The sequence below is a fragment of the Dendrobates tinctorius genome, unplaced genomic scaffold, assembly GCF_039654945.1.
Source record: "Dendrobates tinctorius isolate UK_male_01 unplaced genomic scaffold, ASM3965494v1 ptg000058l, whole genome shotgun sequence".
Classification (NCBI taxonomy): Eukaryota; Metazoa; Chordata; class Amphibia; order Anura; family Dendrobatidae; genus Dendrobates; species Dendrobates tinctorius.
Genome location: NW_027361726.1, coordinates 255,361 through 267,856, shown reverse-complemented (window position 1 = coordinate 267,856; position 12,496 = coordinate 255,361). Strand labels below are relative to the sequence as shown.

The 12,496-nt window shown below is 42.3% G+C and overlaps 1 protein-coding gene across 5 annotated transcripts in view; it reads right to left on the bottom strand.

Annotated features, from left to right (window-relative positions):
• CRTC1 (CREB regulated transcription coactivator 1) overlaps positions 1-12,496 on the bottom strand; it is a 239,625-nt gene that overhangs the window by 23,847 nt on the left and 203,282 nt on the right. For 4 of the 5 annotated variants that reach the window (XM_073577901.1, XM_073577900.1, XM_073577904.1 and 1 more), the window contains one exon: positions 4,615-4,698. The exons of the other annotated variant lie outside the window; for it this stretch is intronic. In XM_073577901.1, the coding sequence (XP_073434002.1) occupies positions 4,615-4,698 (84 nt within the window). The remainder of the gene's footprint in view (positions 1-4,614; positions 4,699-12,496) is intronic. 5 annotated transcript variants of the gene reach the window in all.

Sequence of the window (12,496 nt, the reverse complement as noted above, 5' to 3'; positions counted from 1 at the left end):
CAGGGAACTATATTGAACCACTGATTGAACCTGTCTGATGTTAATGGAGGTGCTTTTCCCAGGCATGAAGCCAGTCTGGTCTGGATGTATAAATTCCAAAATAATTGAATTCAGCCTAGTAGCCAAAATCTTCGTAAAGATTTTGTAATCCACATTTACTAAAGATATGGGGCGATAAGATCCACAGTCCAGAGGGTCTTTCCCTTCTTTCTTAAGCACTATTATATTAGCTTCATAGAAGGACTCCGGCATGACCCCCCCCAAATCCCCCGGAACAACGACAACAAAAGTGGCGCTAAAATCTCCCGGTATTTCCTGTACAGCTCAATAGGAAACCCATCCGGCCCAGGGGCTCTCCCAGAGGCCATATCCCTCATGGCATCTTCTATCTCTTCCAGAGTGAACTCAGCATCTATAAAGGCCCGCTGAGAAGCACTTAGTGTGGGAAACGTTATATCTGATATAGTCTAAACACCCCTGGCTATCAATGTCATTTTTTGAGCTGTACAGTGAGCTGTAATAATCATGGAAACATCCCATTATTTCTTCTGTCGAGGACATCACTGTACCATCTGAGCTGCGGATCTGTAATATTGTGTTAGTTGTATTGTGCTGCCGCACCAAATAGGCCAGAAATTTACTAGACTGGTTCCCTAGTTCAAAGTAGGATTGGCGAGTAAAAAATAATTTACGTGTGGACTTGGAGTCTATATGTTGAGTATATAATCTTTGGGCCGTCAACCACTCCACTCTATTACCACTAGTTTGATCAGATACATAAGCGGCCTCTGAATCTTTCAATCGTTGCTCTATTTCGTCATCCTCCCCCGACGTCACCCGTTTGATGTAGGAGATCGTAGAAGATAGGCAGCCCCTCAAGTACGCCTTAAGGGTGTCCCAAAATAAATTAACATTCCGGGGTTCGGGGTGGGAGGACACGAAGACATGTAATTGGTTGGTTGTTCTATCAGGTGACTTAATCAATTTCAGCCAGAAAGGGTTTAATTTCCATGCTATTCTACCCCTTAACGGGCCATACCTGAGTTTGAGGATGATTGGGCTATGATCCGAAATCCCTCTACTTCCATGTTCAATACTGTCCACCCACACTGCCAAACCACTAGATCAGAAGATGTTCAATACTGTCCACCCACACTGCCAAACCACTAGATCCAAACATGTAATCTATACGGGATAAGGAACGTCTAGTGGAGGAATGGCAAATATACTCTCTTGTTTCTGGGTGACGAGTCCTCCATAGGTCCAACCATCCACTACCCTCTATAAACTGAGATAATTGGGATGTAGCTGCTGCCGGGGTCCCACCCCATGTCCCGTCATCTAGTCTCAATCTGTCGAGGCAATTATTCATCACAAGATTAAAGTCTCCCATGCAAATGACATCCGCATCTGGGTAATTCAAAACAAAACTCAATGCTTTCTGGAGAATTGACGTTCCCGCTGGAGGGGGATTATAAACACACAAAATAACATATTTCTTAGAGTTGATTAGTGCATACACAAATATGAAGCGCCCTTAAGAATCTCTCCGGGCCTCCCATCTAACGTCCTTGTGTATTAGTAATGAGACCCCCTTGGAGTAGCTGGTGTGAAATGCGTGTATAGACCACTGAACCCACGATTTTTGTACAGTCCGAGCTGTATCTCTGGTCAAGTGTGGTTCGACCAGGGCCACAATGTGAGGGTGATAGTGCCTAATTTGTGAAAATACTTTAACCTTTTTTCGGGGGGTTTTGATACCCCTCACATTCCACGTCATGCATATTAAATCAGAACCCATCTCCACTTATCTGGACATGTTGCGCATCGGCGCCTAAGTAGAAGTTAGAGACACCACATAAATAGCAAGATTTCCATTGGCTGCAACTTCTACCTAAATAACACTTAAAGCTAAAACTAAAGCTTTTGAAGAAAAAACAAAATATAGACTTAGTAACATAGGAGCAAAGTCCCGCTCCTCTATCAGAAAACAAACAAGGGGATACCATCACTAAACGTAGTGTCCGGTATTGTAGATATCTGGGTGCCCGCCAGGAGAGCTCCAATCAGGCCTGCAGTAAAAGGATCCAGATGAAAGTATACACTCTAGGATTCCTTTGCAGGAGATCCTCTATGGGACCGCAGCCACTCGGTAACCTCCGCCGGATCCGTGAAAAACACGGAGGAGCCCGAAGCCGAGCCGGATAGACCATGGAGTATAAAACGTTCTTTTCCCTGAGCCGCTTCTTGATGTCGATGAATTGCACACGTTGCTTCTGGAGTTCCATGGAGAATTCCGGAAGATTGAGATCACGGCATTGTTGAACTTCATGGGGCTCTTTTGTCGTGCGAGGCGTAGAATGGTGTCTCTATCTTTACAGTTGAGGAGACGTGCCAGGAAGGGTCTAGGTGGGGACCCTGTGGGCTCTCTCAACGGCGAACACCGAGGAGAATTCATCTCCCAGAGAGGTCTTAAGCCAGTCTTCTAAGAATTTCTCAGGATGCTGACCTTCAGAGCATTTAGGCAGACCGATGATACGGATGTTATTCCGCCGCATTGTTTTCTATGTCATCTGCCTTTTGCCTCCAGGCGTTCATAGATCCCGCTACCTTGGTTAACTTAACCTCCATTGGCGTAATGGTGTCTTCCACCTGGGACACTCTAGTCTCCTCCTCCGCGATGCGCCCTCTCATGGCCTGCATATCGTGACGGAGTCTCCCCACCTCAGTATAGACATCCTGTATTTTCTCCGTCAGAGATGTCCTAGTGAGGGAAATAGCCTGCATCAGCTGTTCAGATGCCTGTTTAAGGGTCATTTCCTCCTGTTCGACCTCCTCTCCACTCCCTGAGGGACGATTTTTACGCTAAGATTGTGGACGGGCGTTTCGTAGAGTACATGTACTCTCAGAAGGGTCAGGCCTGGCAAATTCCTTCAATTTTTCTGCCGCCATCGATCCCTTAGATCGGTTCATGATTAAGAGCCGTGAAATACCCCGGTATAGCTGAAGTTGTACAGTCTATAAATCTTCCCGTTGCAGTTATGTATGCACAGTAAGGGTCACACTCATTAATTGCAGCTTGGGAGCAGAGTCTGTGTAAATGAAGGCAGAATGTCACCAAGGCTCCTATGGCGGGGGGGGGGGGGGGAGGGATATCCACCCTCAGAGATAGTAGCAATGGGAGGGGGAGCAGTGTAACAATACCAGCAGGCCAGCAGTTCAGTTGGGAAAGAGGGAATCATGCAGGGCCCATCTTTCAGGGCACTCACTGCACTCCTCTTGGATCTTGCAGGATGTGGATAGCTGTCCCCGCAGCTCTGGAGACTGGACACCGCGCTCCCTCTGATATAGCGTGCGTCCAAGATGGCCGCCACTCCCACAGGCCCCGATGTCCACCCCCGTCCTCCAAGACTCCAGCTCACAGAAGCCGTTCTGCGCCTCTCCTCAGAGCTCCCGGGGGGTCCCGACACCAGCGGGCACCAAGCGCTGCCACGTCCTGTGCTCAATACAGGCGGTAAGTGCAGGATATTCTGTGGATTAATGGGAGCTCCTGCAGCGTGCTTCCTTCCCTCACCGCTGCATAGCCACGCCCCGATTGACGCGATTTTTGATTGCTTTCTATTCTGATTTTTGGGAGGCAGAATGAAGAAAAATCAGCAATTCAGATTTTTTTTTTTTTGGGAGAGGGGAGTTTGTTTCGATCAAACTCTGACAGCGACATTTAACATGCAGTTCCGGCAATTGTGCCGGAAATCCGCCCATCGGTGACCCCCGTTAGGTGATCGCGGGTCACCGATGAGTTGGTATGATAACAAGAGGTCTCCTGCAGACCTCCATGGTTGTCACTGCTGGATTGTTATGAGCACCCGGTGGTCGGCGGTCATAGCAAGTCAGCAATTCTGTTACACACAGGAGACTATTGAAGCATGCCAAAAGAAAAAAAAATGTTTTTAAAAATGGCTTAACGAGAAAAAAAAGTCAGAATGCCAGAATTGTTTTTTTTGGTCACCGCAACATTGCATTAAAATGCAATAACGTGTGATCAAAAGATCGTATCTGTTCCAAAATGGTATAATTAAAAACATCAGCTAGTCACGTAAAAAATAAGCCCTCACCCAACCCGAGATCATGAAAAATGGAGACGCTACGGGTATCGGAAAATGGCACATTTTTTTTTTTAACAAACTTTGGAATTTTTTTTCACCACTTAAATAAAAAAGAACCTAAACATGTTTGGTGTCTATGAACTTACAATGACCTGGAGATTCATAATGACAGGTCAGTTTTAGCATTTAGTGAACATAGTAAAAAAAGCAAAACAAATAAAAATTGTGGAATTGCACTTTTTTGCAATTTCACCGCACGTGGAATTTTTTTCCCATTTTCCAGTACATGATATGTTAAAACAAATTGTGTCGGTCAACAGTACAACTCGTCCCGCAAAAAACAAGCCCTCACATGGCTATATTGACGAAAAAATAAAAAAGTTATGGATTAGTTAAATCTAGGTTGTGAAGGCCAATGAAAACGGTGAATGAGAAGGCCTGAAAAGAGATGCAGAATATGTTTGCACAATATAGGCTGCATAAACAAAACATTTATGTTGTAACATACCTGGTGTGACAAAGCATTTGTTTGCCGTACAGTCATCTGCTGGTCATAAAAAGAATCTCCAAATACACTGCCTAAAATTGAATGCTAAAAAAGAAAGACAGAAAAAATTGATCCTTAAATACTGAAAAAATGCTTTGAAGTAATGCTTTAAAAAGATAGTTTGCTGCACTTGGGAACAAAAAAAGCAAAGAAATTCAGGAGTCAGGCAGTCTCATCTTTAGGGATGTAAATATACAGGGCACATATTGTGAAACTCATCAATTAAAACACAAACAAAATTATATCTATTGTTTGTAGTTTAAGAGGTATTAATGCGCACGCAACAAAAACATTACATATTCAATAGGTTATACTATAGTACAATGCATGTTCTAATAAGCAGCTCGAATTTCTCTAGCTTTTAACATCAGCTTTCTCTTTTACAACCCTTCGATCAGTTGACCATGTGTCACCAAGCAAATTTTTACTAAAGAACTACACAAGAAAGGATAACAGCCATACAAGATAAATCCATATTTACTTTTTGATTTTTAAAAAGTCACAGATTTTCATATTCAAGGATTATGTAAACACATATTAACTCCACTTGAAAGGTTCTATAAAGGACAAATCGAGGAGTCTTTACATGTTTTAGAAGATGGGTAAAAACTCCTACTTCTCCTGTATAGAATCCATATGTACTTTGTAGCTAAATAACATACACTAGCTTGGCCCGTGCAAAATTTTCGCACATTGGTAGTCGGGGGGCGCAGGCAATTTCAGAAAAAGCAAGCTGATCAAATGTAAATGTATTTCATGAGCTGATGAACACAGACAGGTATTTATATATGTGATTGGCAACACAATAAATTGGTTTGATAAGAAAAGGCCAAAAAAATGTTTTCCGGTTGAGGTGCCACCTGCTTGTGTCTTTCTGCAGGTTTATGAAAATGAATGTTTGAACTGTATTTAGTGATAAAATTGTGAATGTGTTGTTTGTTTGGCTGTTTTTGTGCTGAAGGGAGCAAGTTTACCTTTCAAATAGTGTATTTTGTGTGTGTGGGGCGAAATAATGAGCGAAAAAGCAGTGCATGTTTATAAATGTGTTGGTAGTGTGCTTTGGGGTACTGTGGTGCCACCTGCAGGTCATTTTTCCTTACTGCAGGTTTATGAAAATTAACGTTTAAACTGTATTTTGTGATCAAACCGTGGATGTGTGGTTTGTTTGGCTATTTTCTTGCTGAAGGGGGCAAGTTTACCTTTCAAATGGTGTATCATTTGTGTGTGTGGGTGCAGTATGAACGGGGATGCAAAGGAATTACCAAAAAACAGTGTTTAGAAATAATAGAATAGATGGTTTAAGACTAAGCAAGCCCATCCATAAAAGTATGTGTAAAAGGACATTTAAACAATGTTTCATTGGCAATATGGATACATGACAGACAAATAAAAGTTTATACAATGGGATGAGACCTTTAGGTATTTATAAAAATGTCAATTCCAAATAAAACAATCTACAAAAGAAATGTTACACCACAGAATACAGTTGAAAGGATTTGCAGATTTATACACCACATAGGATCAACTATAGTTTCTGTTCTTCTTTGTATTTTTTTCCAAAGTGACTTTCTATTAAATAATTTTCTACTATATGTCATGAAATAAAACATTAAAAGGAGGTGATCAATTAGGATAGGGTCCACTGTAATAAAATATTTGAGAATAAGTGAGCTTGATACAGATAAGAATTTCCTTTTTACAGCAAATGATGGGAACACAAAACCAACAAAAACAGATGACAACAAGTAACAGAACACTTCTTTCTATGCACAGGTCCCCCCCACATGTTAGTCATCTCAACAGTCCTTTGCAAGAATCAAGACAATTTCTTAAATTAAGTAAAAATAGTGTGCAAGCTTAAGAAAAGCATTTTTTATACAAAAAATATACCTAACATCAAATTTTGAATACTAGAAATCCAACAGTAAAAGACCAGCTCAATGACTGTTTACTTTTGCTAGTTGTAAACCAATTAAAAAATATTTTACCTATTAAATTTTCTAAGAAAATATTAGTGTTAAGTGAATCGCTTCGGATAATAGCTATAGCACTTACAGAATAGCTACATCTGGAACCCGGATACCTGGAGCACTCCCGATAATCAGCTGTTCAGCACCGCAGTTGCATGTGTCACGGCTGTGTGACAGTCACAACACAGAGGCTCTCCATTAATGTGTTGTGACTGTCACACAGCCGCTACACATGCAGCTGTGGTGCCGGACACCTGATTATCGGGAACACTCCAGGTATACAGGTTACCGAGGCAGCTATTCGGTAGGCGCTAGAGCTATTCGAATAAGGAGTTATCCAAATATATTCGCTCATTTCTAATAAACACAACCCCTGGCAAAAATTACGGAATCACCGGCCTTGGAGGATGTTCATTCAGTTGTTTAATTTTGTAGAAAAAAAGCAGATCACAGACATGGCACAAAACGAAAGTCATTTCAAATGGCAACTTTCTGGCTTTAAGAAACACTAAAAGAAATCAAGAAATAAAAAATGTGGTAGTCAGTAATGGTTACTTTAGTCTGCTTTTTTTCTACAAAATTAAACAACTGAATGAACATCCTCCAAGGCCGGTGATTCCATAATTTTTGCCAGGGGTTATATATATTTTAAGTAAACATATTTCTAAAGTAGTTATTGATATGAAATTCTCACCAGATATAATAACCCATCCAATCCCCACAAGCAAAGAAATCACACCATAGATGTCCATAAATTAAGTAATGTGTAATAATAAGAGATGGCAAGGCAAATGTATCAAACACATCAAGAAAGAGAAGTGGAAAAAGCCATGAAACCAGCTGAAATCTATAAGTAATTAGAAAGCAATCCTGCCACTTTAAAGGTCCCAGTGTGCACTGTTGGGGCAATAATCCAGAAGTGCAGAAAACATCATTTCACGATAAACCGGAAACGACTCAACCTCCATGGCCTGTATGCACGCTCACCATGCAAAACTCCCTTGCTGAACAAAAAGCATGTTCAAGCGCGTTTACAGTTTCCTTAAAGGGAATCTGTCACCCTATTTTAGCCCTATAAGCTGCGGTCACCGCCATCAGGGGCTTATCTACAGCATTCTGTAATGCTGTAGATAAGCCCCCGATGAAACCTGAAAGATAAGAAAAACACGTTAGATTATACTCACCGGGGGCGGAGTCGGGTGCGGTGGGTGTCGCGGTCCGGCGCCTCCCATCTTCAAATGATGATGTCCTCTTCCTTGCTTCTCCCTCGGCTCCTGCGCACGTGTACTTTATCTGCCCTGTTGAGGGCAGAGTAAAGTCCTGCAGAGTGCAGGCGCCGGGAAAGGTCAGAGAGGTCCCGCGCGTGTGCACTGCAGTACTTTACTCTGCTCTCAACAGGGCAAAGAAAGTACGCCTGCGCAAGAGCAGAGGGAGAAGCAAGGAGGAGGACATCATATGAAGATGGGAGGCGCCGGACCGGACCGCGACACCCATCGGACCGGACAGAACGCAAGGGTGAGTATAATCTAACTCTTTTTTCTTATCTTTCAGGTTACATTTGGGGCTTATCTACAGCATTACAGAATGCTATAGATAAGCCCCTGATGGCTGTGGCCGCAGTTTATAGACCAAAAATGAGGTGACAGATTCCCTTTAACAACATTTAGACAAGCCTGTGAAATACTGGGGAAATATAGTCTTGTTACGAGACCAAAATAGAACTCTTTAGATGCCATAATATACACCATGTATGAAGTGCCTTTAGCACTGCATATCACCCCAAAAACACCATACTAATCATGAAGTTTAGAGGTGGGAACATCATGTCGTGGGGCTATTTTTCAGCACACGGCACTGGCCAATTTCATATGATTGAAGGAAGGATGAATGGCCAAATGTACTGAGACATTCTTGATAAATGTTGGCTACCATCTACCAGGCTGATGATCATGAAACAAGGGTGGACATTTCAGCAAGACAATGATCCAAAGCATGCAGCCAAAGAAACTTTCAATTGGTTTCAAAGAAAGACAATAAAACTGGTAAAATGGTCCAGCCAGGGCAGGTTTAAGACAAAGAGGGGCCCTGGGCAAAATTAAATCCGGGGCCCCAAAAGGCAAAAAATTGGACCATCACACAGCAGTCTTGTGAAAACTATATATAACTGGGCGACTCCAGAAAAAATGTCTTGTTATCTATAAAGAGGGAAAAGCCTCCATAGGTTTACAAAATTCATGAAAAAAGAGCTGCTCCCCCCTTCTACAGACCTCATAAGAGCAACAGCTTCTGTGATATGCAAAAGAAAGGAGACAAGGAGCGCACATGAAAAGGACCTGTTAATCTAGAGGGCTATGAATCCGTTTGGGCCACCTCTTGGGGTTGTTCACCCCTGCACAACCCCAGTTTGAGCCTGGAGGTGAGAAGGATCAGACCTCCGTGCTGTGCAGCTCTTCCTGGTGAGATCACGGGGTCCGGACACGTGACCGTGGGGAGGTGTCACAGGAATCCATGTCACCGCAGGTCCTAGAGCCAGAGCGAAGAGGATGCTGAATCCAGAGCTGCTCCTGCCGCGTACCCTCGAAAAGGACACGAGTATGGAAGCAAAAATAACGCGGTCTTTAGGAGCGCTAACAGAGATGCATTAAAAATGGTTGAATGCATAAACCTTTATTAATAGTTCTTTGCACTCCACAACGCGTTTCGATAGTGACATGCTATCTCCCTCAGGTGGTACAAAGAACATAAGGGGAAATTACATATTTAAAGAGAAAGTGCACCAATGGGAATCATTTACCAATTATGACCTTATAGCACCCTTAAGCTGCCAGAGGAAAATGGACTACATATAAACTATATAGTAATACTAGAAACAATTAAACTGTAAACCATTAAAAGTAAAAACTAAAATCTTACAAGAATTAAAAGAACACCTATTAACCTCTTTGTGACTGCCAGCGGTAGATATTTGTTGGCACTAGCAGGGCTTTGAGTAGTGCCGACGTTTGTCTACGGTCGGTGGTTTTGTGCTGCTCAGGACCCTCATATACCCTATAACGAGAGTATTCAGACGCACAACCCTGTCTGTGACCCCCGACCTCATTGAGACCTGATTGGTTCAGGTCCTGATGAAGTCAGTGTCACACCAGCCAATGAGACAAATCACTGGGAAAGTTTGTTGTAGCAACAAACTTTCCCGGGCGATCTACCTCATAAAAACACTCTTTCTCCTCAGATCTCCTGTCAGTGAGGAATTAAGAGGAGAGACAGGGTTACAAGTGCTGCTGGCAACAGCTGTGTCAGTCACCGATCTTGTTACGAAGTAACCCAGATAAGGCAGGTTAGGGTTAGTGCTATAGTTAGGATTAGGGTTAGGCTAAAGTTAGGGTTAGTGTTTATTGTAAAGTTAGGGTTAGGCTAAAGAATTAGCCTTTTTCAATTGTTTCACCAATAATTTGGACGTGTCAGTCACGTCACAGTTTTCTATTTCCGGAAAAAATCAAAAACAAATAAAATGGCCCGTCAGTATTATAGTGCAGAGGAGTCTTATGCACTTTTATGTTCTGACAGCGAAGAAATTGCAGTGTCAGATGGCGATGTGGATTTTGAGGGCTTTAGTAGTGGAGACCGTGATAGCTCAGAAATGAGCAGGGATTCTGTTCCATCCTCACACACCAGGACCAGTACAACAAGAAGGGCAAATAGCGCTTCTGGAGAGATGTCTCCAACTCAGGGAACAATTCCCAGTACTAGCGCTGTCCCTAGTGCTCGTGATTTGGGGCACACCAATGTCCAAGGAGTTCTGCCTCTTGATGTAGCATTTCCCAGATGGGAGACTTCGGATTCAGCTACTCTATTCACCCCTAATTTTAATGCCATTCCTCGTATAAATGTGGAGGTGGAAAATTTTGGACCAATTAATTTTTTTAATTTGTTTATGACAGATAGCTTGCTAGAGCATATTGTCCTACAAACAAATTTATACGCGTCCCTATTCAGCAGCCGGAATCCACAATCCCATTATGCTAGGTCAAATTTATGGACACCAACTAATGTCCTGGAAATGAAAAAATTTTAGGACTGTTTTCTGCCATTCTTCCTAGGACTCGTTATGAAATGCTCATGAGATTTAGGCATTTTAACGACAATAGTCAATGCCTGCCCAGAGATGCCCCAGAAAATAACAGACTATTCAAAATCAGACTCATCATCGAAGACTTGACAGAAAAGTTCTTAAAGCTCTACATCCCAACAGAAAACATTTCCTTTGATGAGTCCCTTGTAAAATTCAAAGGAAGATTGCACCTCAAGCAATTTATTCCTTCTTAGAGGGCAAGGATCGGAATAAAGCTCTATAAAATGTGTGAGTGTTTAAGAGGATGCACATCAGCTTTTCGCATTCATGAGGGTAAAGATAGACAACTAAACCCACTAGGATGCCCCACTTATGTGGGGACATCTGGAAAAATCGATTGGGAGCTGATAACTCCATTATTACAAAAAGGCTACAATCTGTATGTTAACAACTACTACACCAGCATACCCCTATTTAAAAGTCTGATTGAACAAAACATAGGGACTTGTGGGACCATTCACAAAAACAGTCAGGAGTATCCACAATCATTGGTCAACAAAAAGTTCCGAAAGGGGCAGTTAGAAGCTTTACGCAATGGACAGCTGCTTGCTCTTAAGTATAAAAAAAATATATTTTTATCCTGAGCTCGATCCACACAGATGCCAAAAGGGCCACTTAAGAACAGGGATCCACTACTCCAAAACCTGTGTCTGTCATTCACTACAACAAATATATGGGGGGTGTGGACATTGCAGATCAGGTTCTATAGCCATACCAGGTATCAAGAAAATCATGTACCTGGTATAAGAAGTTAATCATTTATTTGTTTCAGGTGGCCACATATAATTCTTTTGTGTTATACAAAAAAGCCGGAAATGCAGATATTTTCCTAGATTATCAGGAAAAGGTCATTGAAAATCTTGTTTTTGGAAATTTTGTCCCTGCCCATCCTTTAGAATATGAAGATGTCAGTAGACTCACTGAGTGAAATTTTATTGCACTCATCCCAGTAACAGGAATAAAAATGAACTCCCAGAGATGTTGTGTATGTTCCAAGAGAGGAATGAGGCATGATATCCGCTATTATTGCCCACAATGCCCATCATTGCCAGCCTTATGCCTCCATGACTGCTTTAAAATCTTCCACACAGAACCACATTTTTAAATGGTTTTGACATAAAAGCATTTGGTTTATTTAGTGACACACACATTTGAGTAGAGCTGACTTAATTTCCAGGGGTAGGTGGGGGGATGTCTCCAGAGACACAAGCTGGACACAATATATTGGGCACTACAATGTCATTTTTGCAATTTTTGCTCTATAACTTCTACTACGTGTTTCTGGAAATCATGCATGTAGTGGAAATGGTCACTATATCCATAGATGAATTCCCACTTAGCGGCTCTCCGAAGTGCCATAATAGCAGAATCCACCCTGAAGTGACCCCATTTTGGAAATCACACCCCTCTGCAAATTCATCTATGGGTGTAGTCACCTTTTACCTATCCACCTATTTTCCAATGTAAAATCTGGAGTTAAAACATTTTAGGCTATGTGCACACGCTGCGGATTCTGCTGCGGTTCCGCAGCGTTTTTGGCCCTGCAGAACCGCAGCAGTTCTGCTGACATGGTACAGTACCATGTTAGCCTATGGGTTTTAAAAACCGCTGTGCCGATGCTGCGTTTTTTTCCGCGTGGTTTTGCTGCGGTTTACAAACCGCAGCATGTCAATTCTTTCTGCAGATTCTGCAGCAGTTTGGCACCTGTTCCATTGTCCAGGTGCCAAACCGTAGGGGAAAA